General features: G+C 40.5%; 1 protein-coding gene across 4 annotated transcripts in view; it reads left to right on the top strand.

Annotated features, from left to right (window-relative positions):
• Positions 1-17,765, top strand: part of BVES (blood vessel epicardial substance) — a 30,799-nt gene extending 13,034 nt beyond the window's left edge. For 2 of the 4 annotated variants that reach the window (XM_055811058.1, XM_055811059.1), the window contains exons 4-8: positions 3,215-3,402; positions 4,382-4,490; positions 6,481-6,648; positions 9,781-9,922; positions 17,439-17,765. In XM_055811058.1, the coding sequence (XP_055667033.1) occupies positions 3,215-3,402; positions 4,382-4,490; positions 6,481-6,648; positions 9,781-9,922; positions 17,439-17,563 (732 nt within the window). In that variant the 3' untranslated portion in view covers positions 17,564-17,765. The other 2 variants (XM_055811060.1, XM_055811061.1) reach the window with 2 other exon arrangements.
• Positions 17,766-24,956: the final 7,191 nt, after the last annotated feature.

The raw sequence follows: 24,956 nt of genomic DNA, 5'->3' as shown, positions 1-24,956 counted from the left end.
TCAGAGGTTACAAATAATTATTTGTGGTCTCTGCTTCTGTGACAGTTTTACCTTACAAAATAGTAATTAGAATAATTTTGTCTTGCTTCATCCATCTCCAAATTAAGCTTATAGTTTAAGCTCGTTGCCTGCCTGCCCATCCAAAGAGGCGATGGTGCCATCCCTCTCCAGTGCCTGGAGAGAGAGCAAGCCTACGCAACCCTTATAAAGCTAGGTTAGTAGTTTGTATAGTCATAGGTGAGATGCACTTTGTTGCTGCTCTCTAGCAGTATGAGGGGGAAGAAAGCATCAAATTTGTTCATACTAATCTTAGCTGTTAATGCAATGGAGAGCTGGAGTCTGGCTTTCAAAAGACTTGTATTCCTACCACTGCAGGTGTGGTCTGAGCACTGTGGGGACTTGGCTTCTTTGAAAACTGGGCTCTGTACACCTGGTAAATTATGTAGGTTTAAACACTAGCTGAAGTTATATGGAAACAGGATAATACCCAAAACAATGTATGAGTCTCTCTGTCGCAGACTATGCTCAGCAAGGTTACTTGAAGTGATGCCTGGTAGTCACACATGTCTCTCTAGCGGTCTTACATATTTGGTTTATTATGAACTTGGCAGCTGTTTTTAAGTGCTTTTTCTATAGAAAGCTAGAGAATGGGGAGGGGGGTGGAAATTCTTAGGAACTGATTTTGAATGAGATTTTCTGTCTGTAACTGTTGTATTGCCCATCTCAAAATCAATTTTATTTAGTCATCCTCACAAATGACCTTTTTAAGGAAAGAAAGGAATGGAAGAATAATTACAAGTTAGTCGTATTACAGAATGAATAATTGATATGTTCAGTTGTTAAATATTTATTTTCTTAAACGGAGCATGCAAAATAGCAGCAAGTTTCTTTTCTGACCAGAATATTATTTCTGTGGTTTTGACTCCTTGGAGCTTTACAGGTTTGGCTTTTTTAGCCTGAGTGGAAGCTGAAAGAGGTAATCGGTGTCTCTGTAGAGCTCTGACTCAAAGCTCTGGCAACATCCCAGAATTATTTCAACCACTGCTGAACAAAACATTACACCTACCCGTATGGCTCATTTGGAATATGACTGCAAGCATGACTGGAGGAGCAGTCAGCTGTGCCTGCAAAGGGTGAATAGGCTGTTACGAGGGAGACCATCTAAAGTGTATCTACAGTGTCCAGTTAAGAAAGTGGTTATGCCTGCTTTCTCTTATTATACATTAGAGGAAGACCATGAAACCTGAATTATGTACTAGTTAAGGGATTGCATTAACACTCCAGGGCCAAGTTCTGTCCTCATGTCTGTATGTGTTGTTTTGAAATCGGGAGTCTAGTCTTGGGAGCTACATACATGTTCACCTGAGAAAGAAATTTATCTTTCTTTGAGTTGCAGTGGTCATGTAGAGAAAGAGGTGCAAATTAAATTTGTATGGCTGTTAAAAATGAGAGAGTTCCTCGAAAACCCACTGGCAAAACAGTCACCTAACTTCCCAGGTATATGGAATGTATTTTGAAATCAAACGGTTCAGGGCAATCCCCAACTCAATACAATTTCTCTTGACAGTTTAAATTTAATCTTGGGTTTGTCCATGTAGATGTCTTCTGAGGTATTAAAGACTGTGGCATAAGGAACATACAGGAAACTAAAAATCTGTTTTTCCTATTAATATAGTCACTGGTGGAAGATGTAATTAGCAATTGATTCAGTGTGAAACTAGTGTAACTTCAGGCCAGGTGACATGCTGGACGTATGTAAGTCCTTGACCCTGATGGCATGTGCCCATGAGTGCTGCTGTTGCTGTAAGGCCACTCTCGATAATCTTTTAACAACCGTGGTGACTGGGAGAAGTGCCTGTGGTGTGGGGGAAAGCAAATGCTGCTCCTTTCTTCAAAAAAGAGCAAGGAGAAGGACCCAGGGACCTGCAGGCTGGTCAGCCTCACCTTGATCCCTGAGGTGGTGGTAGAATTGCTAATCCTGGAAACCATTTCTGTGTACTTGACGGACAAGAAGGTGATCAGGAGCAGACAGCATGGATTCATCAAGGGGAAGTCATGCTTAACCAACCTGATACTGTTCTAAATGAAACAACTGGCCGGATAGTTGAGAGTGGTGAATATTGTCTACCTTAGCTTTTGTAAGGCTCTCAAGACTCTCCTGGGGAAGGAATAGTGGGTACCTGACAGTTTCAAGCCCTCATGGGCCTCAGATAGCCTAGGGCCTCCCATGGTCATTCTGGATTGCCCACCTCCTCCAGCCACTCTTGGCTGCCATCAGTAGAAAAGTGATTCCTGGACTCCTGTGTTGCGGTCTTCTCTCCTCCCCTGTTTTGAATATTTCAATATTTAAAAAAATTTAGAAAAACGTGTAAACTTGGAATATTCTCCTTTGTTGAAGTGTTGACTTTTTCCTGCTTTTTTTTTTTTCTTGGTTGCTTTTCCTTATTCTCTGTCTGTGTATGTTTTATCTTTTCATTATCTGATGCTTATTGTTCTCATTTGTTTTCCTCCCAGAAAATATGCAGGCTTTGTTCAGGCTGCCTCTGCTTTCAGAGAGGCTGGGACACTGTCTCGTTCCTTGCGGCTGTCATTCAGGAAAGGCTTCCAGGCTTGGGATTTCAGCCAGCATCCTTTCCCTCATTGCCACTGCCTAAGTTTGGGTGGGCTCCTAGATGTGGGATGTTCAGCTGGCAATGTTTTTATTTTTTCCCTCCCTCATCACACGTGGTTTCAATACGACGGGTTTGTTTTTCAGGACTTGCTTTTCTACTGCAAGTAAGCCAAGACGGTCAGGGATGAAAGGGGCTGCTGTGAGAGCCTGAGAGATGGCCAGAATGAGGTGTGCAAGTGGTGTGAAAAATGCAGGCAACCTCCTTTTTCCCCCCCGTATAATTTTGGCCCAAGTCCTATTCTCTGTTACATCAACAGAAGTCTCAGAAGACTCCTTGTGTCTGATTTAATCTGCCACTTGGATGCAACAGCATTCTAAAGCACCAGTGTGCCAGCCTGGCTAATTTTAGATAAGGTTTTGGTCACCCTGTCATAGGCAGTGTTTGTGGACAGTTGTCACATGTTTACCATTTTTTTTCCTTGCCTAAGCATAACAAAAAAAGAGATGTTTCTCAAATGTAGCAAGTAAAGCATGCATGCAGTGTTACACTTCTTTTAACTAACCTGTCTGTGTTTATTGATGTGTTTTGTTTTTGCAATCTAGATCAAGATAGAGAAGGAGCTTAGCAGCCTCTACAAGAGAATGTTTGAACCTCTCCATGTGCCTCCAGAGCTCTTCCAAAGACTGACTGGACAATTCTGCAACATTCAGACTTTAAAGACAGGTCAAGCCTATGCTGCCGAAGATAAAACATCAGTTGATGATAGGCTAAGCGTCCTGCTGAAGGGGAAGTAGGTTCTATAAAGCTTGGGGAGTCTTATGCTTTGTGTGGTGGTTGAATAGATTAGAAAGTTGTTGGATTTTTTTTAGGTTTTTAATGTTATTGTTTGTAGCATGTTACGGTCTGTAGTCAGATAATCTATAGGTATAGACTGTTTTGTGACAGGGTTTTCAGATGACAGTGATGTCTCTTACTGGGGGTGTATTACGTCTCCACTTGTGTGTGCAGCTGCATGGGTTTTAGTGGGAATTATATTTGTATAGTACCAAAGACAGTGTCTTCCAGAACAAGCAAGAGATTTGTTTGAGTCTTAAATATCTAAGTAATCTTCTCAGTGCATTCTCGGGTTTTAAGGTTAAAAAATACTGCACATGAGGGAAGGAAAAAATACTCCTCCAGTAGACTTTAAAACAACAGGCCTATTGGAATTGATTTATTGCACCTGTACATGTAAGCAGAGAGGGGCAGGTGCACTGCCTAGAGGCTGAAGGACCCAGGTGAGAAAGGGTAGAATAAAGCCCATGGCCAGGCTGTAATTTTGAAGCTCTTATGGCCAATATTTTAACCAGTTTCTGTTGATAGAAACCGTGATTTCAGGCTTCATTGTTTTCCTTTTAAGTCATTAACTGCTCATTACTGCAAAACTAGTTGTGGAAAGGCAGCCTGATTCTGGTCTGGCTGTACAGCATAACCCTGCAGACCTTTTTCATTTTGAATAGCGATGTTTTGAGGATAAACACCACATTCAGCAGCTCAAATGGGCTGGCAGCCTGTGCTGCTTGGAATTGGTGGAGTTTAGGCAGAAAACCTCTGGGGTTTCTCCCTAAGCTTACCTTAGGGTAGCTCTGGGGCTGAAATTCCAGAAGATGAACAACATATTTTTGCCTGTTACCTACTGTTTTACTGTTGCCAATAATCATATCCAACTTTAGATTAAATTAATCAACCTCCATAACTTTAAAATTTGTTTCGTACATTTTTATTTCCAGAATGAAGGTGTCTTATCGAGGGCATTTTCTGCATAATATTTACCCCTGTGCCTTTATAGATTCTCCTGAATTTCGATCAACACAGATGAACCGGGGTGAGAAATTCCAGGTACACTTTGGTGTAAATGTTACCGGATACGGGCTGATGAGATCATCAAAAAACAGCCTATAAATCTGATCAGCAGTGAGCTATCTGACGTACATAATTTTGCTAGCTTTCTGTAACTGGTGTTTCATGATGGACCGTATCAAGAATAACTTTTGAAATGAAATGCTGCAAAACAGTATTGTGATGGTGTTTGCCGAGTAGTCTGGCTTTTGCTTTTCTGTTCTCTTTTACTGTTTCCAAGTTTATTTTGTGTTAAGAGATTATTCAGGACAAATAATTGAAGAGATAGCTTTACTGAAAAAAAGATACGAGCAGTCTCATCACCGGTTCAAAAACAGAAAAGGAAAAATAATTATTGTAATATTTGGTGTTACTAAAATGAAAGACTAAAAATTCAGACACTAGGAGTTTGAAATTAGTATTTAAACATATTAATGCTTCTGACATTTTGAAAGTTATTAAAGCAACATGAGCTGAAAGCGCAGTATTTTGAATAAAAATATTCATACAGGGAACAATAAGGCTATATATCTCTAGCAGTGTAATTATGCTAGTACATTAAAGGATATATTATACTGTAGCTAGTGGGAAAAAATACTGTTAGAGAAGTTTTTTTCAAATAGTACTGAAGTGGCTATTTTGCTACCTTTGAATTGGCGTTCTTCAATTGAGTATGTGTAATGATGACTGGACTGTGGCTGATTGGGTAATTCTGGACTGATACCCTGGCAGAAGGGCAGGGAGGGAGAGCAGTGATGTCATTCTAAAATGTGATTCTAAAATCAGTGATAGATGTCATACGTTCCGGTCAAATACTAGGCTTAACGCCAAGGAGAGAGAGTTGTCCAGATGTATTCATTTCACAGCAGTGAGGTGTCCTGCGGCACGGCCGCCCTCTTGGCACACCCTGTTTCTCTTGTAAGCCACTGGATACGGATCAGTCCCTCTGAAGGGAAAAGGCTCATGCCCCAACTTCTGCCTGCCTTCAAAATTATTGTAACCTGGGGTGGTGTACATCCTTCACCTGTGAGTTCTCCTTACTGCCGTATAAACAAACCCGCTCAGAATTGCCATTGCAGGACACGGATTCAGCCTTAAGGACCCCATCTGCTGGCAGCGCTGGCGAATTCTTCCTCAGCCGGGGTGCTTACGTTACGGACCGTGAGGTTAAAATCCGTGGATATGTGACAGGTTCCCATTATGTCTTAGGCTTTATGTATTTTTAATTTTTCAGGAGGTAACGTTACCTTGAAATGGCAGAGAGCACCTGATTTCTTCGTAGATGACTGTGTGTCCCTTGCAGAGCACGCCGCTGGGTACCCTGCGGTGCAGGTTTTGGTGTGCCCTTGCCCTCTGCCGGCACAGGGGCACGAACCTGGCAGGTCCAGCCTCCCTGGACGGGCTGCAAGCTCTTCTGTAGCTGTCCGTAGCCCAATTACCGGTAACTAAGCAAACAGAGCCTCAGCTCAGCTGCGGGAAGGTGGTACCAGTGGAATCAGCAGGGCTGACAGTGAAGAGAGGAAGACGAAAATATGTTTTTTAAATCACTGAAAACTCTTTGATGGAGACCTTTGGATTATGCCAGTTGCTCCTGTTTGGTGACAGCAACATAAAATAAAACCAAGCAATGTGTAGGCCTGCTGGGATGCAAGTAGTGTCATCGCTGTAGGACTGACTTTATATGTCAGTCTCTTCTAACCTAAATGCTTTTATAGTCTGGGAACTTACTAGATATTTATTATCTCCCCCCAGGCTTTCTAAGAAACAAACTGGTCATGCTTATCTGTTAAAAATATGATGATAATAAATACCTGAGATGTTTCTACATTTGTAAACACCAAGTTCTAAGGGACACCAAAAAGTTTTATGGCTTACAGTTATTTTAACTGGAGGCACGAATGAAATAGTATCACTTATTTTAAAGCATGTTTAAATTTGCTGATTTTAAAACTTCTTAAAATGTGCTAATTCTGAGCGTGTATTTTCTCAGGTCACCATTATCGCAGATGATAACTGCAAGTTCCTGTGCTGGTCCAGGGAAAGGCTGACTTATTTTCTGGAATCTGAGCCATTTCTTTATGAGATCTTTAAGTACCTTATTGGCAAAGATATTACAAATAAACTCTATTCATTGAATGATCCAACCTTAAATGACAAGGTAAGCAGCTGAAGTTCCATTTGGGAATTTTCCTTCCACACACAAATGTATTTTTACTTCAATTTTAAACCCTGTCAAAGCACCTTTTTTAAATCTGCTGCTATCAGCTGCTGAATTCAGTCTCATTGCCTTTTAGTGCCAAAGTATGAGTCAATGCAACGTTTTATCAGAAGCAATATTGGTTGTAGTTAGCACAGTAATGTGCAAGAAAGGTGAATAACTGAGATTCAGAACTGATCAGCAAGCGGAAATACTTCTAGCCAACTAGTAGACATGATGACTGGTGCTTCTCCCTGGATATCCTTTCCCATTAACAAATGCATGCTTTTGTACAAAAAAGCTTCAGGGTTTTTTGTTAAAGAATTTGCTTGCTGGGGTCGAACAACCAGTAATACTGATTACCAGATGGAATGATTTCATCATGCGTTTGAGGGTTGCAGAAGCAAAAAAAAGAGTAAGGGAACATTGTATTGATATGATGTAGTTAGTGGAAGGAGGCATGAAATACATATAAATAAATGTAAATATATACAAGATATTAAGTGGTCTGAATATAACTTATTCTTCTTTACATGTAGAGGGAGTGTGGTTTAGGTGTCACAGTAAGTGGCCTGGGTATAGTCATGGATATATTGATTATCTTCTTTTGCTTCCATTTCACCTCCTTAGTTGCATGTCTTTTCAAGATTTGGACGGTAACTCAGCTGCTGGTGGGTTTTTTTATTATTATTTATGTAGTGGCTGTAGGGTTCTCATATATAATTTATGTAAAGAACTTTCACCATCATTTATTAAAAGCTTTATAATTTTATAATACAGCATTTTCATATTCTCTCTGTATTGATTTAACTCACACTAACTCGGAGCAAAAATCCTTCTCATCAGATTGTCCATAAATATCTCATGTATAGGTTAAATAGTTACTTCAGCAAAGTTGTGAATTTAATAGGAAATGATCCAAAAGGAATGACTGCCACTGCTGCTGTACCACGGACTTCAACATGCTTAACTTGTCATGCCTTTTATGGCTAATTAGACATTGTAAGTTTTCTCAATTTTGCACTAGCTATAGAACGAGGAAAAAGAATTGCTGGAGAAACAATTCAATACCATAAACCAGTGCTTATTCTGCCTTCTGGTCAATCAAATATAGGATTACAGTGTCTTGCAAGCAGATCCTCAAAACAATATTGGATTGCTGTTTTAACCTTATTAGTGCAGTAAGATAAAAGTGATCTAGCAGGAATGTACTGTCTATAAAATACATAGACAGTAATTACTTTCTGGAGTACGTCATCTGAAAGGAGTAGTAGCAATGTGTGCCTCCTGTGTGTGTGAAGGATTGCATTCAGACCTCTTCTCCTGGCAGACTGGTGTTTTCCCCACTCCTCACTTTGCCTTTTTTTCTTTTTTTCATTTCTTTTTTTTTTTCCTCTGTCATCTTTTCTCTTCCTCCTGCCCCATTTTCCTTTTTCCCTCTTTTCCCCTCTCTTTTTCCCTTTTCTATTCTACATTTTATTTTCCTCTTCCCTCATTTTCTGTTTTTTACATGTGGATGACAGCATTGGAATGTCATGCCTGGTATACAAAGTCATCTGCAACACACTTGTGCTGCTGACTTCTGGCACTATAGAGCTCTAGCACTAGTATAAATGTTTCTTGAAATGGAAGTCTAATGAAGTACTCATTGTAATGTTTTAATTGGTTGTTTTTTCTGAAAGGTCCTTATCATATCTTCTAAGTATCAAAAAAAGAAACCACACCAAACTTCATCCCTCCTTTGACTTGACATCTGCGCTCTTTAACTTCAGTTTGTACTAAGTCTTTGTTTTTAGTGACAATAGTCACATGAATTTTAGATTATTTTAACTTTTATCACAGTAAGATTTGAAAATGTATGTTATAAAAATGAAGAATGAGCATTTGGGAAATTTGTAGTACCTTTCTATTCTTCTTCAAATGGAAATCCTGTTGCACAAGCCCTTCCTACAGAACATAGAACAAGAACTTGCCAAGTAAATTCTCCTCATCTCCCCATTGCAAGCATTCTATGCACATGTCGCTTCTCAGTCGTCAAATATACATATTACTGGTGTCTGTAATGCTTTTTAACTGGTGGCAATCTCAACAGAAAAATTTGTGGTTGACTTTTGTATACAGAGATCACAGAAGAGAACAACTAAAATTCAGTATAGATTATTCATAATCAAGATGGCAGTACGAAGGCAAGGATATCAATTCATTGTATGCTGGAAGACAGAAAAGTATCCATTTATTCACAAGGAACCTTGCGATTTTCTCCTACCTAAGGAGATTTTAACTATTGAAAACAGTCATTCCTCTGCGCATGAAATAAGATGCTAATTCCTGACATTTAAAATTCATTAAAGTGAAGTTATCCATTGTGCTTTTGTCAACGATTACTACCTTTCACATACACCTAAAATAGCATTCTCACATGCAGTAATACTTAACAAGGTACAATGTATGGTTTCATATAAATATTATAGTACAAAGACTTCTCAGGAGGACTACACAAAGAAAATGGAAGCTTCTCAGACCGTTTGACAGGCAGAGGATAATGTTCATGTGATGCAATTAATCTGTCTTCAGTAAAATCAAGCCCCAAATGATAGTCTACTAGGAAGGAGTGACATTCAGAGTTTTCTAACACGATGAAATGAAAAGCCAGAAAAGTGAACACATTTCTGTTAAGATACAAATTTCTAAACTACATATAGTGTGCTGTTATGATAAGCCTAGTCCTCCTTGCTAAACATAAAGGTTGTATTTAATTGCAAAGCATCATAGCTAAATGAATTACCAAATAAGAAGAGTCAGACTTTCTGAAGGAAAACATATGTAAAGTCCAGTGCAAAACAGAATTAAAATTGAATAACTAATTGGAGGTTTCATGCTTATTAATGTTTTAATTTCAATATATTACTGGCATCTTCTGTTTTCATTTAAACCAATCTACACTGCATAGAATCTTCTGCTCTAACTGGTTTCTTGATTCATGAATCGTCATAGCTGAGACCAGAGCATCTACTACAGAGAAAGTAGTTATTTTCCGTTTTAATTTACTTGGTACCTTTTTAAAAATAATAATTACTTTTCTTTTTTTTTTAGACTTCAAAAAAGATTGATCGACAGCCCAGTCTTTGCTCACAGCTCTCTGTGATGCAGATGAGAAACAGCATAGCCAGTACCAGTGACAGTGAGGATGGCTTGCAGATGTTTCTTCGTGGGACTTCCTCTGCATCCTCTCTTCGTGAGTGCTCAGAATAGTTCATGCCAGTTTTGAACACAGCTTGGTTGATCTTCAGAGATGATTGCAGAACACTTGCTGCCTTCAGTGGGAGCAGTCTGTAGCTTTTTGGATGCTGCTGTACGTCACCTAGGTGGAGGGACCTAAGTAGAGATTTCATAAAGTGCGTCAGGCTTTGTAAGCTAACTGAAGCTACCTCATGTAGATACTGGCAAAACCCCAGCATGTATTATGCTGATTTTTGGCATAATTCCAAAGTGTAGACATAATATGGAATGTTTATAGCAGTGGGACAAAACTGTGAATGTACAGTGCGTGTCACAGTAGTATCTCCTTTGGTCTGTGACTGATGCTTGTAGAAATTAAAAACCAAACAAAACATTTCCCTTCAGTAACTTGGTGCTCTGCGTTTCCTCCTGAGATAGTTTTTATTGGCAAGGTCTGGAGAACTGTGGTGTGCAATCAATATATTGATGCCATCTGGAAAATCTCCAACTATTCTGTTAGGCTTTCCTCTCCTGTGCTTTGTATGACAGGAGTAGTAGAGAACAGATGAAGTGAGGGAAGGAACTATGTCTGACCTTTTTGCTTCCACTCTTGGAATTTATTCCTTTATAGAAACCTTCTAAACAGTTCTTTCTAGGCTTTTGCTGTTGTTTATTTTTAATTTCCCTGAACCTAAACTTCAACAGCCTGAACTCTGAAAGCAGCTTCTGAACAAAAAGACCCCAAAAGATGCTCAATTTTCTCATTTGGTATAAGCTGTTAGTTTAATGGAATATAAAAGGATCATATAGGATTGTTTATTTTGATTTGGGAATTATTATTCTTTAGTAATTAGAATTCAAATATATGAAGGGAAAGAATCACTGCCAGTTATTTATTATGGTTAAACTCTCTGCGAAGAAGAGAAAGTGTTTTAAAGCGTTTGCTCTTTCCCATTTAATTACCCGTTTTCCATTGTGTTCCTCACAGTTCTCATCCAGGAATTCCTTCAGACTTGGAGGGCCTGTCTGTTTTTACTTTTTAACATTGGTATAGTCTGCATGCCCAGACTGATGGAAGCAAAAGCCCTGCCAGTGTTTCCCCCTACTAGAGCACTGAGGGTGACACCTGTGATGCAGTTTGAAAATTCTGATATTTTCTTTATCTATCCTGTGTTCCCTGAAAGGACATTTAGAACCACAGAAGAGTTGAGGTTGGAAAGAAACTCTGGAGATCATCTAGTCCAACTCCATGCTCAAAGTAGGGTCAGCTAGAGCAGGTTGTTCAGGGTCCTGTCCAGTCAAACTTTGATTTCACAGCCTCTCTGGGCAACCTGTTCCAGGACCTTACCACCCTCACGGTGAAAAAGATTTCTCTTATTGCAACTCATGATTGTTGTCCTTTGTTCTTTAGTGCATGCCTCCAAGAAGTCTTTATACCCTTCCATTAGGTAGCTAGAGACAACAGTAGGATTCCCTGCGAGCCTTCTGTTCATAAGGCTGAACACACGCGGTTCGTGCAGCCTCTTTGTCACGTCCCCCTGCTGCTGACCATCTTGGTTGCTCTCCACTGCACTCGCTCCAGCATGTCCATGTCTGTCTTGTATGGGGAAGCCCAAAATTGGACTCAGAACTCAAGATCCTGTCTCACAAGTGCCAAATAGAGGAGATTAATCTCTTTCATTGACCTGCTGGCTAGGCTGTTGCTAATATGGCCCAGTAATAGCTGCTAATATGGCCCAATAGATGGATGGCCTTCTTCACTGCAGGGGCACTCTGCTGACTCGTATTCTATTTTGTGTCCACCAGGACCCCCAGGTCTGTTTCTGCAAAGCTGCTTTCCAACCAGCTGATGCCCAGGCTGTACTGCTGTGTAGGCTTGTTGTGTCCCAGGTGCGGGAATTTGCCTTTGTTGAACATCATGTGGTTTCTGTCGGTTCTTTTCTCCAGCCTCAGAAGGCCCGTTCTGACTATAGCCCCTCTACCCTCTGGACTGTCAACAGTTTCACTCATGATTTGGCTGTTGTCTATGAACTTGGTGGGAGTGCACTCCATCCCGTTATCCAGGTCATTAACTGAACATTACTGGTATTGGCTCTTGAGGGATGCTGCTGGTAACCAGCTGCCAGTTGGGTTTTGTGCTGCTGTTCACTATCCTGTGAACGTAGCAGCCCAGTGGATTTTTCATGCAAGCTGCAGTCCATGCATCCAGTCCATTTCTCACCCATTTGGCTAGAAGGATTCTATGGCAGGTGTGGAGGGCCATGCTACAGTCCAGCTAAACAACATTCATGGTACTCCATTCATTCACAGAGCCCATCGTCTCACCACAGAAGGCAGTCAGAGTGGTCAGGCACAATTTTCCCATGGTACGTCCATGCTAGCTGTTTCCAGTCATCTTCCTGTCCTTCATGTGCTTGCACATGGCTTCCAGGAAGACAGGCTCCATAATCTTCCTGAGGGCTGAAGCTAGGCTGATAGGCCAGTAGGTCCCTGGATCCTCCTTGTTGTCCTTCCTGAAAATGGTCATTAACTGGCCTTGTTTTCTCTCCCCTGACTGCCGTGACCTTTCCAAGATAATAGAGAGGGGTCTTGCAATTGCATCAGCCAACCCTCAGCACCCTTAGATGTGGCCCATGTGGTTCCACAGTCTTGTATTGGCCCTGTTAAGTGGTCCCTAAGTCAGTCCAGCTTTCTTCTGAGTCAGGTATCACTCTCCCAGTCTGTACCACTAGATGCAGAAATGTGAAAGGCCTCAAGAGAAACCTGTAAAGTAAAAACTGAAGCAAGAAAGGTATTGAGTATCTCAGCCTTTTCCATGTCCCTAGGTCCTGTTTCCCTCTGAGCCACAGCCTCAGTTTCCCTGGTCTTCCTTTTTTTGCTGATGTATTTGTAGAAGCCCTTCTTTTTGCCCTTCACTAGGTCAAGGTCCAGCTGAGCTTTGCCTTTTCTAACTCCTTTGCTGCATGCTTGGGCCATGTTTCTGTATCCCCTCACAAGCAGTCCATCCCGTCTTTCACTGTGTGTGTTTGAGCTCTGTAAGGACTGTCCCATTCATCTGTGCCAGCCTTCATCTATGCCAACCTTCTACCACGCTTGCTCAACTTTCTGTACACTGGAATGGACTGTCCTTGTGTTTTGAGGAAGGTGTCCTTGAAGATCAACCGTCTGTCCTTGGGTCCCTTTGCCCTTGCAGGCCATGTCTCATGGGTTCTTGCCAAGTAGAACCCTGAGCAAGCCACCGTCCCTTGTCCTCAGATCCAGTGTTGTAACGCTCTTTGTCTTGCACACTTCTCAGTATCTTAAACTCCGCCAGCTCCTGGACACTGCAGCCAAGGTTACTGTCAGCCTTCAGCTCCCTGATGAGTTCTTCCTTGTTCATCAGTGACAGGTCCAGCAGAGCACCTTCCCTAGTTGGCTCATCGATCGCTTGTGTGAAGGAATTGTCTGCTACGCTTCTCTCCAGAAATCTCCTGGACTGCTTGCTCCCAGCCCTGTTGCTTTTCCACTGAATACTGGGGTGGTTAAAGTTCCCTGCAAGTACCAAGGCCTGCAGTCGTGAGGCTTCGTCCAGTTGTCTAAAGAAGGCTTCCATCTACTTGTTCTTCTTGATCAGGCAGCCTGTAGCAGATACCTGCCACAAAGTCTCCTGCGTTGGTCTGTTCTCTGATCTTTACCTATAAGCTCTCGACTGGCTTTTCACCTGTTCCACGACAAAGCTCCATGAAATGGAAGCCACTCCTTTACACAGAGAGCCCTTGGACAAATCTGCACACTCAGAAGCCCAAAAGAAATTGTAGAACTGTGTTTGTGGAATTAGTTAGAATTAAAATTCTCTTCCAGGCTTAGCAGCGAGACACACCAGTATTTCAGCTCTGGGACAAAGTAATCTAAATGCATGACATGTTCAGCTGTAATTACATTAATCCCTAAGATGCATCCATGTTTAGCACATACTTGATAAATACACTTTTCTCTATTGTACTTTTCCTTGGTTTGTGTACCATGTTTTCTGGTGTATGGGGTGTACTTTCCCCAAAAGAGTGATTTAAATGTCTTTTATGTTTTGAAATTGCTCAGTCCAACAGCAGTTGGTGTAGTTGATACTGCCACCACCCCACTGGCAATGATAGGTGTGGCAGCAGCCTCCCAAGTCCGATATTTACCTTACTGTTGGGGAGGCAGAGGGGTCACCCATACAGCAGTGTCATACATCTTGGGAAATATTTTCACTTACTACTTTTTTGATTTTGATTAATGCAAAATTTTTTACTTCTGTAAAAGGTTGGTAAAATTCTTGATGGAAGGTTATGTATCTCACTAAATTGTAATGCTTTAGTCTTTCTTTTTGCCAAGATAGCTTGTTAGTTATTCCTGGGTACTGTCATTGCCATTAATGGGTTTGCTACCAAGGTGAGCTCTGCTTAAGGATCTGTATTCAACATGGATTGTGGCCATGTATGCGTGTTTTTTCTTGGGTCACAGGGAAATCTGAACAGAAAAGCTGCCATTTACCTTACCACTGTTGTATTTCAAAAACCTTCTCCTGGGTGCTCTCAATGCAGCAGTCAATCTTCTTTTATTGGTCTGGTCTTTAAGATTCAGTATGAGGTACTTGCTAAGGCTTACTGTCCCCGTGCTGTTCCCCTGGATCATACATTTGTTTATTTAAAAACAAACAAAATTGAAAAAAATCCCAGAAGATTTAGTGAGGAACATATGGAAATTACAAACTTTTTTTTTCTTTTAATTAAAGAAGGAATGAATAAGAGAAAGTTATCTGTACAGGAACTCTACCGGAATACTGTCTTGTCATTGCTAGGTGATCAGTTGTTGTGTGGACAAAAGCTTCCCATAACAAATACGATATTTGACTACTACAATACAAATAAGTTTTACTCTCCTAGTTACCATATTATTGAAAAAGTGAGCATTTATATTCTTATGTAATCAAACTTTAAATTATGCTTTTGTCTGTGCTACAAACAATAAGCTTTCATTCATTTTCTCAATAAATAGATATAAAGCTTTTTTCAAAGTTTTTAGTAGTGAAAGGGTGAAAAATCCTAATTAGTAGGTCTGAAATTACAATTACTAACAAAACTGTGTTTTTAATTTAATAAACTAAAAAAACCAACTAACTGTTTGCTTTTATATTAAGGAAATAACCAACAAGAGTTCTATAATGCTTATGGAGTGAGTCGTTTGCAGCATGATGTTTTCTGTTGATAACATCACATTAACTCAGCAAGCATCCTCAAAAAGGTATTAAAGTGAGATTTGTTTATCATGTGATACTTGTGCTTGACATCCATGATCCATCTGTATGTAATTTATTAGTAAATGAAACTGATGTGTATCTTTTTCCAAAATGTGTTAAGCAGAAATAGTTCAACCTCATCACAAAGGTAGCTTTACCTGACTTTTAGTCCTTTAAAAACACTTCAGTATTAGTTTCTATTCAGTAATTCTATTGCTTTGATTGTATCACTAATATGCATATGAATGACTGTCTCTTTTTTCAATGTTACTTGGTTTAGATCACTCAAATTTGCTGGTCCTTGAATCTATTTGCAAACTTCTAAGCTAAGCAGGAGTGTGGAAAGGTTTTGTTTTGGTAATGCTTTTGTCAGCATTCTCTCATTATGTGTGCTATGTTATACCCAGCTTGGGGTTAAAAGTGGGACAGGGTTTCATGGGAAATACTGTTTTAATAGGTATGTGGGTGAGGCCCTCAAGAGAGGGCAGTGGAGTAGTGTACAGAAGGCCTGGGTTTGAGGTCTGAGTCAGTCTCTTGAACATCTGTCCAACACTGGATAGAAGCATCAGTAGACAAGGGGTTTGTATTTGGAGAAGTAAGGGCATGTCCTTCAACCAAGCAGCCTGGCAGCATTAGACCTTATATTGAGTCTGGTTGAAGAGACTTACAGCTACTTAATTTTGATTTCTGGAGAGAATTGGGCACTTTTAAATAGAAGAAAACCAGTCTAAAAATGGCAATAAATTATACTAATACAAAAATCTAAAAAAAAAAGAAAAGACGAAACTGTAATTCAGCATTTTCAGGCATCCTTCCACCTTTGAATGTGTTAGCGTCTACCAGCAAAGTCAGTCTTGTATCCAAGTGTACCTACAAACCTTGGATTGAAACAATTAAATGGTCTAGTCATCACTGGCTTAGGCCATAGAAACCCATCTGTGTGAGAAGTTCTTAATAATTCCAGTATTTAAAAATGTGTTTGAGCAACCCTTTATCATGGCATTTAAAGTCGTTTTTGAATGTCAGAAGAAAATACTAATACATCTGTAATATAAAAAGTTCTAAAAAGCTAATTTCAAACAGTGTTTGTGTGAATGTGATCTGCCAATGCAGTAATACGATAACCTGCTGGTCTTGCCTGTAGCTGTATTTTGTTCTGTGTATAACACGTGCAGTGCAAAGGAGTCCTTCATAAATCGGCTTCCTTAGCAGAACACTTTACTATATATTTGATAAGCTTTTTTTAAAGTAATAAGAATAGCCCTGCAATAAGAGTATGTTATGACTATCAGTATTATTTTCAAGAAAATTTGAATTAGCTTGTATAGGGATGCTGTGTCAGACAGAACCTTTACCTCTTGCTCTTTTCTTCTTAAATAGTATTTCAAAGAATTCCCTAATCTTTTTGGTCATCATACACTAGCTGTTTACAACTTTGTACCATTGTGGTAGTTTAATTCTAGAAGAGGGTACTGAGGGGAAAAAAACGTCCAAGTGCAGATGCAATTTCAGGGTAAACAATGGAAAATAAACCTGTTTGGCTGATGTCAAAGATGTTCTCTGGTTTAGCCCTCATGCTGAAAATTTAAATACGACATAGGTAGTTTGCAGTGGTAACTTGCACAAAAACTCCATTTAATGGCTTACCAGTAATAGCTGCGGCGTGCACTCCACTCTGCAAGCTCTGTGAGTCACTGCTTTTCTGAAAGGTTGTCTTGGAGCAATGAAATCATTGTCAGTCAAAAGTTATGTGACCTTCACATCTTAATCTTGTTATCTCTGTGGTTATTTATGTATTTTCTACAAGTTCCACATTATCATGCTTTTAAGGCAGTTAGGGCTGTGATCAGACCTGAGGTTCAGCCAGGAGGCTGAGAGATTTTTTCACAGCCCAGGCAGGTGTGCAGTTGTCCATATCTTTTGTACTGAGGGCAGCCTTTCATGTCATCGTTCGTGGAGAAGAATTAGTGGGTGAGTGTAACAGTGAGGAAATGATCGCTAGGGATACGGCGTTGGGCACCTCATGCAGTCAGGATTTGCACTGAATTTCGGGAGAACACTGTGGCTGGCCACAGCGGCTGGACCTTGGAGGCGTTGCTGGTTCGTAGCAGCGTGCCTGTCCCACCTCCAGAATTTCCTGACACCTGTGGCCACATAACAGGGACCTTCACTTATAAGATACTGCTCACAAGGGAACATCAGATTGCATATGCTTTGTCACAATTAGGTGTATGTCTTGTTAAATTAATTGCTAATTTCTTTGTAACTGTGGCAGGCCCAGGCCGAACGTCTCCCTACCTGAGGACTTCGGCAAAAATGAAGCCAATAGAGGAAAGTGTTGAAGACGATGTCTTTGAAGCACCATCTGCTGATAAGCTTGAGCTCCAGCGGCTGCCTTAAACAGATGTGTCCTCAGGCATTATCAGAGCTTGTACAAAGCTCAGTGCAAGGGGAAGAAGCTGTATTTGGGAGAAATCTGAAAGCTAAAACCACCTCTGTGTTTGAATTTACCACCACACGTCAGTGGCTTCTAGATGGAAATGTCACATTTTATTGTACTTCTACATAAAATAAAACAAATAAAAACTTGGTATGGGTTGTATTTTTGTTTTCTGGACGTGGGTGGTTGCTTTATTTCTACTTTGACTTTTGCCATCGTAAATTTAGTTTTAAGTGGCTGACTAGCTTGAAATTTCTAGAGACTTATTCAGTGCAGAATATACCTAGCTTCATTTCTGTAAGTTTCTTAGGAGCCTGTATCTTCATGTTTTTCAGTGGGAGGTTCTGAGACTCTGTTTCCAAAGCTATGTTGTTAGTTACTACCATCATTGCTGTGAGAGTCTTGTGTGAGACAGTACACACGCTCTTCTGCATCTTTTGGTAGGTACTTGCCTCTAATTCTGGCATTTCCCAGCCTCACTGACTCTACAATTGTAATAATGACATCAGTTTTAATTTTATTTAATGTTGCCTTTCCAACCTTAACTTTTTCTTCTTTAGATAACCACGTTACACTGAAGTCTGTACTTTTCCTTAGTCTTGTCTATGGAGTAATAGAGCTGTTCTGGAATAACCTTTCCACACAGCAGTACATGGAGTACAAATTACACTTGATGTAGGAAATTCAGCTCCAACCTCAAAACTGGGTGGCTGCAAGTACAGTACAACACAGTCCTATAATGGGAGGCATTGGGAATCCTTTATAAGAGGCATTTTCAGCAGTCCTGTCTGTGGTATGTGTACACGTGTAGGTGATAGCTGTACTTCTGTGCTTTGACGGTTCTTGAAATTTGTTACACAACAAATAGTATACTTTAATTAAACCTATCAGAAAATAGGTACTATTCCATTTACACAAAACTCTGCTACATACTCTCAAGCACTCAGAGGTGTCAGAGTCTGGGTTTTGCTGGTTTGTGTCATTCCATTTATTTCTAAAATTTATCCTGACAGAGCATCCTTGAATCAGCCTGCAACTGAGTTATATAAACAACTTAATCCCTCCTCAAAAACCTGTGCAGTATCAAAACATGCAGTGAAATGACTGGAAGTTTGACTGTTGTCAGCATTCTGGCTTCTATGAATTTCAATCCAGTGTTTAATATCACATCAATACTTCTTCATAGGTAGAAAATAGGAAGTCCTCTTGACAGCTGTTGCAATTCATGCACAAGTGTTAGTTGGGACGGTTTCAAAACCACTGGTTTGATAAACCAAAATTATAGGTAGGATCAGTTGCAAGTCTAGTGGGGTACAATTGGAATTCAGCAATCCAGCCTCCTGCTGAAACAGGGTCAACTTCCAAATGCATGGAAATGTTGTAATGATGGAGACAAAGTATTAACAAGTGCTGTTACAGGAAGCTGGCTGTGTGTGAGGATCATGTATCTAAAATGCTTATCTTCCTTTTGGATTAAAACACTGCCAGACTTTGTAAATAAAGCAATTCTATATATTTTTAAAGGTTTCACAAAAGCTGTTCCAAGTGGTTGATTATCAAGACGTTTAAGTAACACGATGGTGAGAGGCTCACACATCAGTGGGTAAAGGCTTCCTTGCTCCCGGCAGCAGTTTCAAGCCCTGCATAAGAAGTGAAGTTTTGAATTCCCATTCCAGAGAAAATTATTCCTGTAGATAAAACATGGCAGTCAAAAGAAGGGTGCTGATACATGAATTTTAGTGGCTAGGACTAAAAATACGCAAAAATCCCTCTCTTCCTCCTTGGGTTGCAAACAAAATCTTTTTGCGCATAGGGAGCAAGTGCATGATTGGCTCAGTGTCTCAAGGATAATGGCCACATCTCTGAGGTTGCCTCTTGGCTACTGGGAGAATAAGAGAGGAAATAGGAATTACTTATAAGGAGATACAGGGACCCATGTCCTTGTCCTGATGTAATCTTCCCAAACTTCTGCCCGTTTTCAAACTCCTTTAAAAAGGATAACCAAGGTGGTGGAACAGAGCTCATACAGCTTAGCAACAACCAGAAAACCCAGAGAGACTGAAGTAAAAATGATCGTTTCCTTCCTTCTTCCCTCCAGCAGAATAATTTCTTGTGTATTATTATCAAGTCAAGCAACATTCAATGCCTGGAGAGACTGCATCTCCTGAAAAGTGTTTGTCTTAAAAACAAGGGAAGCCTTGCAGGAGCAGAACTCTGTGTACCAGTTGTGTATCCCAACCTTGAGACCTCTTGTCTGCTGTCTGGGAACAAGAACCAAGTCATCTTTATGCCTGCAAAGCATCACACATGCTAAGGTTACTACAGCCATAACACTGCAATTAGCGATAAATACCTGTGTTAGTCTGCTGGAAGCAATACGTTTTATTACCTAAAAATATGTAACTGGGAATTCTAAAATTCCTGATGCACAGGTTAAATTAATAGCAAATAAGTTTACATGATAAACAACTTGCAAAGTCTACCTCTGTCCCTGTTGTTTCAAATAGAGTTGTCACTGAGGCAACAGAAGCTAAACTGTAGACTGCTTTTCTGTATGGAATGAGACACCCGTTTCCATTGCTGATGCAGAAGGTAAGGAAAAGCATCCTGAAATAATTCAGGTTTAAAGGAGGAGTGTTCGTGTGCATGGGTAAAGGATATGCTGTAAACCTATTGTTAGCTCATTTCCAGGTGTGATTAGTAATTCAAACATAAAACAACATATATTTTTAAATCATAACATCATGTTCTGTTGGTCATAGCTGTAACTACACAGCAGATGTGAATTATACTAGCAAATAGTTCTTTTTACTAACCAGAATGCCTGTGGGGGAGAGAAAAGGAAGATACTTGATCAAAATGTATTCTTTTATGATTTTTTAACAAATTCTGTGATTTCAGTGCATTTATATAAAATGCAGTAAAATGCATACTGAGTACCATGTTTGTCAGGGAATGGAACCAAAAGGTGTCAGTTAGCTCTACCAAGAACTGTCTTAGAGATTGATTTCAGGTTCTGTCCTGCTCTCACAGCAAAGCACTGCTTGTCTCGCTCATAAATCGTGTGGAAGGTACTTCATGTGGATCTGACCTAGCATCTCTTCAGCTGTAACTTGTACAGGAGCTTGTGTACTCCTATCCCAGGAGGTAACTCTGCTTTGAAGAAGTTGTCCAAAGCTTGAAAAAATTAATTTAGAGATGATTCAGGAAATCAGCTGTAGCCCAGCTCTCAGGAAGTCAGGTATGTAAAAAACGTTCCAGCTGCAGACTTGGTGAACCTCCAGACGTTGATTAACGTACAGAAAGGTGCTAGTCACTGCCCACATCACATTCCTGCAGGCTGAAAACCAGCTCTCAGGTTCTAGTCCATGATGAATATTTGCAGTAAATAAGCTTAGAAAAGGTCGATTCAATGACCAAAACTTTCAGTAATATGAATGTAGTTTAGATAGCCCATATTTTTAAATGGTCATCTTATAAACAAGCCCAATGTATTTAAATTAAAAAAATATATACTGTGTTGACCTGTGTCAAATACTGTGTATGCAAATACCAAATGCTTTATTTTTTTCCTATACTATTTCCCTTTAAGGAGTAAATGCAGCTGAATTATAATCTCCTTATGGAAAATAGGTTACTTTATTTGATATATGCATTAGAAAGCAAAACAAAGATTGAACAACAGAGGTGCTTCAGCAAAAAAAAATGAGAGTAGCAAAGCAGTAGATAATGTAGCAAAAGAGTAGATAAAAGGCAAGGGCTTGGTTCTTCAGTATATTTTTGTCATCTAGGTAGATCCTATTGCAAAAGCAGAGACTCAGAAAGTATCTTCATGTGGAAGGCAGCAGTGCATGGTGCACGATAAGCTGTCACAGATCCATTCATAAATCATTTAGATGGAGTTTGAGGAAGTGAAATTGTAGTGACACATTTTAACCCTATTACTGGAATTACAGTAACAGCTACTTTAATTATGGTTTTAGAAATGTGTTCATAGGAAATGCCTTGAAGTAAAATGTTGTTTTTCCGTTTCTGGTGCCATGTTGGTCACAGCTGCTTCTGATTAAAGGGGAATGGGTTCTCAGTACTTAAGGGATTAATAAGAGAAGGAAAACCATCTTAACTAATTAGCCCTGACATTTAAACTTCCTGACAGCATTATGATGATAATATGAGAGTCATCAGAGAGTGCAGAGAGGTAACATGAAAGCAAAGGTTGCAGGATTGCTCGGTGTCGATTGCAATACAGGCTCTGTATCCTTTTCAACAAGGACAGCGCTGCAGAGTGGCTCAGCAATGTGGCAAAAGTTGATGGGCTCGTGTTGGGACATTTAAGAGAACAAGCTGCTTTTCAGTTGATAAAGTCACTATCACTACAGGTAGAAAAAGTATTTTTGGTGAGCTTAAATACTAGCTGAGGTTTAATTCACAAGAATATCTACTTAGCACTTAATGAACATAAAATGTCATAAATCTAAGTGAGTTGCAGCCATGCCATGCCTATGTGTTTGCTAAATACCTCTAGAAGCGTGAGAACTTTCTTTTCTAGAAACCTCTTCAAGATGCCTAAACCAGAGCTTGAGTAGAAATTAGGGCTTTGCACAGGGATGGATGCAAGTTGTGTTACAATCTCGAGGCACCTACTGTAGCTATCGGATACTTCACACGAATGCTGTCCAGCCACTGCAATTTACTGTACTTGAATTCCTCCTTAACTTTCTCCTGGGAGATTAATATCAGTTACAGCCACATCCTGACTTCCTGCGCAAAGTGCTTTTGGGATAACAATTCCCCGTTATCCTTTGTAGCAAAGAACAGATCAAAAGCAATGCCTCTTGACACGCGTCCACTTGTATGCTATTCCGTCAATACTGTTGTGGTCACTTCTGCTCAGTGCTCGATTCTGTTCCAGAAAACTAAGGGATTTAATAGTAGTGCAGACATTGTCTGCTAAAATACCGTAAAGAAATAGGAATTTTCTAAGCCTTTAAATACTGAAGAAATCATGTTCTCCTTCAATTTTTAAAAAATAATTTCCCTGATTATACCACCCTCTGAAATTTTACACTGTGCTTTTTTTATTGTTCAATGCACTTGGGCTTCTTTCCAAATGATGTAAAACACACAGCAGCAGGCAAAATGGCTCATGGTGAAGGGGCGAAGCGAAACTCATAGTATATAAAATGCTGTAACAATGAAAACATGTTTCTGTTCTTATTCCATTCACATGGGGGTGACTTGAAATGACATGTTTGTCTAGATAGAAGTAAAATAAATCCTAGGCAGCTGTCTGCACTTGCTCAGACTGGGAAGGTTCAGAAGCCGTAGAGGTTCATGTAAATGGCAAAAGGGTGAGAATCAACCCAAATCAAAGTGTTGCTAAACACAAACCAATCTCCCTTTTTTTTTTTTTTTTTTTTTTTCTTTTCTTCCCACTTTACTAACTTGGGCTTGCTACACAAGCAAGTCACTAAAGTTTAAGAACATGGGTTTCTCTTTCGAGGAGACGCTCAGGTGTCAACCTGATGTGCTTGCTGGGGGCTCAGACTTGTGGAGAGTCTGCCAAGGCAGGTGGGTCCTGTGTCTCTCTTACGGAGGAGCCCAGACCTGGGCACAGCACTCCAGGGGTGGCCTCACCGGTACTGAATGAAGGGGAAAGCTCACCTCTGTCGGCCTGCTGGCAACAGGTTCTTGAGGGCAGGGAGAAAGCAAATGCCAGTCCCATCTACAAGAAGCACAAGAAGGAGGACTGGGGGAACTCCAGGCTCATCAGCCTAATCTTAAATCCTGGGAAAGGGATGGAGTGAGTGATCCTGGAAACAATTTCCAAACATTAAGGACAAGAATGTGATTGGGAGTGATCAATGTGAGTTTATGAAAAGGAAATCTTCATGACCAACCTCATGGCCTACAGCAGACTGGCTTGGTGGATCAGGGGAAAGCAGTGGATGCTGTTTATCTTGATGTTAGCAAGACTGTACCCTATCTGCTGTAACATCATCACAAACAGATGAAATATGGGCTGCATAAGTGGACAGTGGTGGACTGAAAACCATCCGAACTATCAGGCTCAGAAGGGCTGTGATGGTGGCCAGTCACTAGTGGAGTCCTCCTGTTTAACATCTTCATTAATGACCTGGATGATGGAACAGTGTGCACCCTCAGCAACCCTTCAGACAATACAAAATTACGAGGAGTAGCTGATAAACCAGATGGTTGTACTACTGTTCAGAAAGACCTGCACAGGCTAGAGAAATGGGGGGACAGGGATCTCCTAAGTTCCACGAAGTAAGTGCAAAGGGCCTGCACCTGAGGAGGAACAACCCCATGCACCAGCACATGTTGTGAGCCAGCAAGCTGGAAAGCAGCTTTGCAGCAAAGAACCTAGTGGTTCTGATGGACACCAAGCTGAACATCAGCCAGCAATATGTCCTTGCAGCAAAGATGGGCAACAGTATGCTGGGCTGCTTTAAAATGACCATTGCCAGCAGGTCAAGGTGGGGGTAATCCTTCCCTTCTGCTTAGCACCAGTGAGACACATCTGGAGTGCTAGGTTCCCCAGTACAACAGAGACATGGACATATCAGACCAAGTCAAGGGAAGTGCCACAAAGATGATGGACTGGAGCATCTCTCTTACAAGGAGAGGCTGAGAGCTGGAACTCTTCAGCCTGGAGAAGAAAAGACTCGGGAGGATCTTATCAATATGTATAAATACCTGATTGGAGGTAATATTGAAGATGGAGTCAGGGTCTTTTCAGTGCTTTTTTCATTGTTTTCCCTGTAATCTCATTCCTTTCCTGATTTTCACCTATTTTCACTATTTAGCCAGACCTTTTCTGTACTCCTTTTCCAGCCTGGTTTCATAAGTAATACTTTTATGAAAGGTTTTTTCTATAGAAACTTCTCTTGGCTAAGAATTTCCAGGGTTTGGTCACTCATGTCTGCAGATACTTACTTCGGCATTCAAGGAACACTTTATGAAGACTACTGCTTGCTGAAAGCTGACTTTGAAAATAAAACACCAACCTGTGTTTATCTCTCCACCATTACCTCCTCACAATTTTTCAGAAGCTGTCACAGGACTACGAAGAGGGGCTAAGGGAGGAGGGAATCCCCTTCAAAAGGTTACAGATTTAACTTTCTAGTCAAGCCCACAGCCTGGCCCCTTAGGCTGCTTCTCCATGCAGGGTTACTCAGGAGAGCTGGCAGGTGATGCTGCTCTTGGGCTGGACTGCTGGCTTAGAAGGGGCATGTAGTACACCTGCTCCTGGCTAAACTGGATACGAAGGTGGTATTGTGCTGGTCTTTAAGGGCTTTGGGATGACCATGCAGGCATGCAGTTGCTTCTAGA

Source organism: Falco peregrinus, chromosome 7 (assembly GCF_023634155.1).
Source record: "Falco peregrinus isolate bFalPer1 chromosome 7, bFalPer1.pri, whole genome shotgun sequence".
NCBI lineage: Eukaryota > Metazoa > Chordata > Aves > Falconiformes > Falconidae > Falco > Falco peregrinus.
Note: the sequence above shows the minus strand (reverse complement) of the source record. Positions and strands in the feature narration are given on the sequence as shown.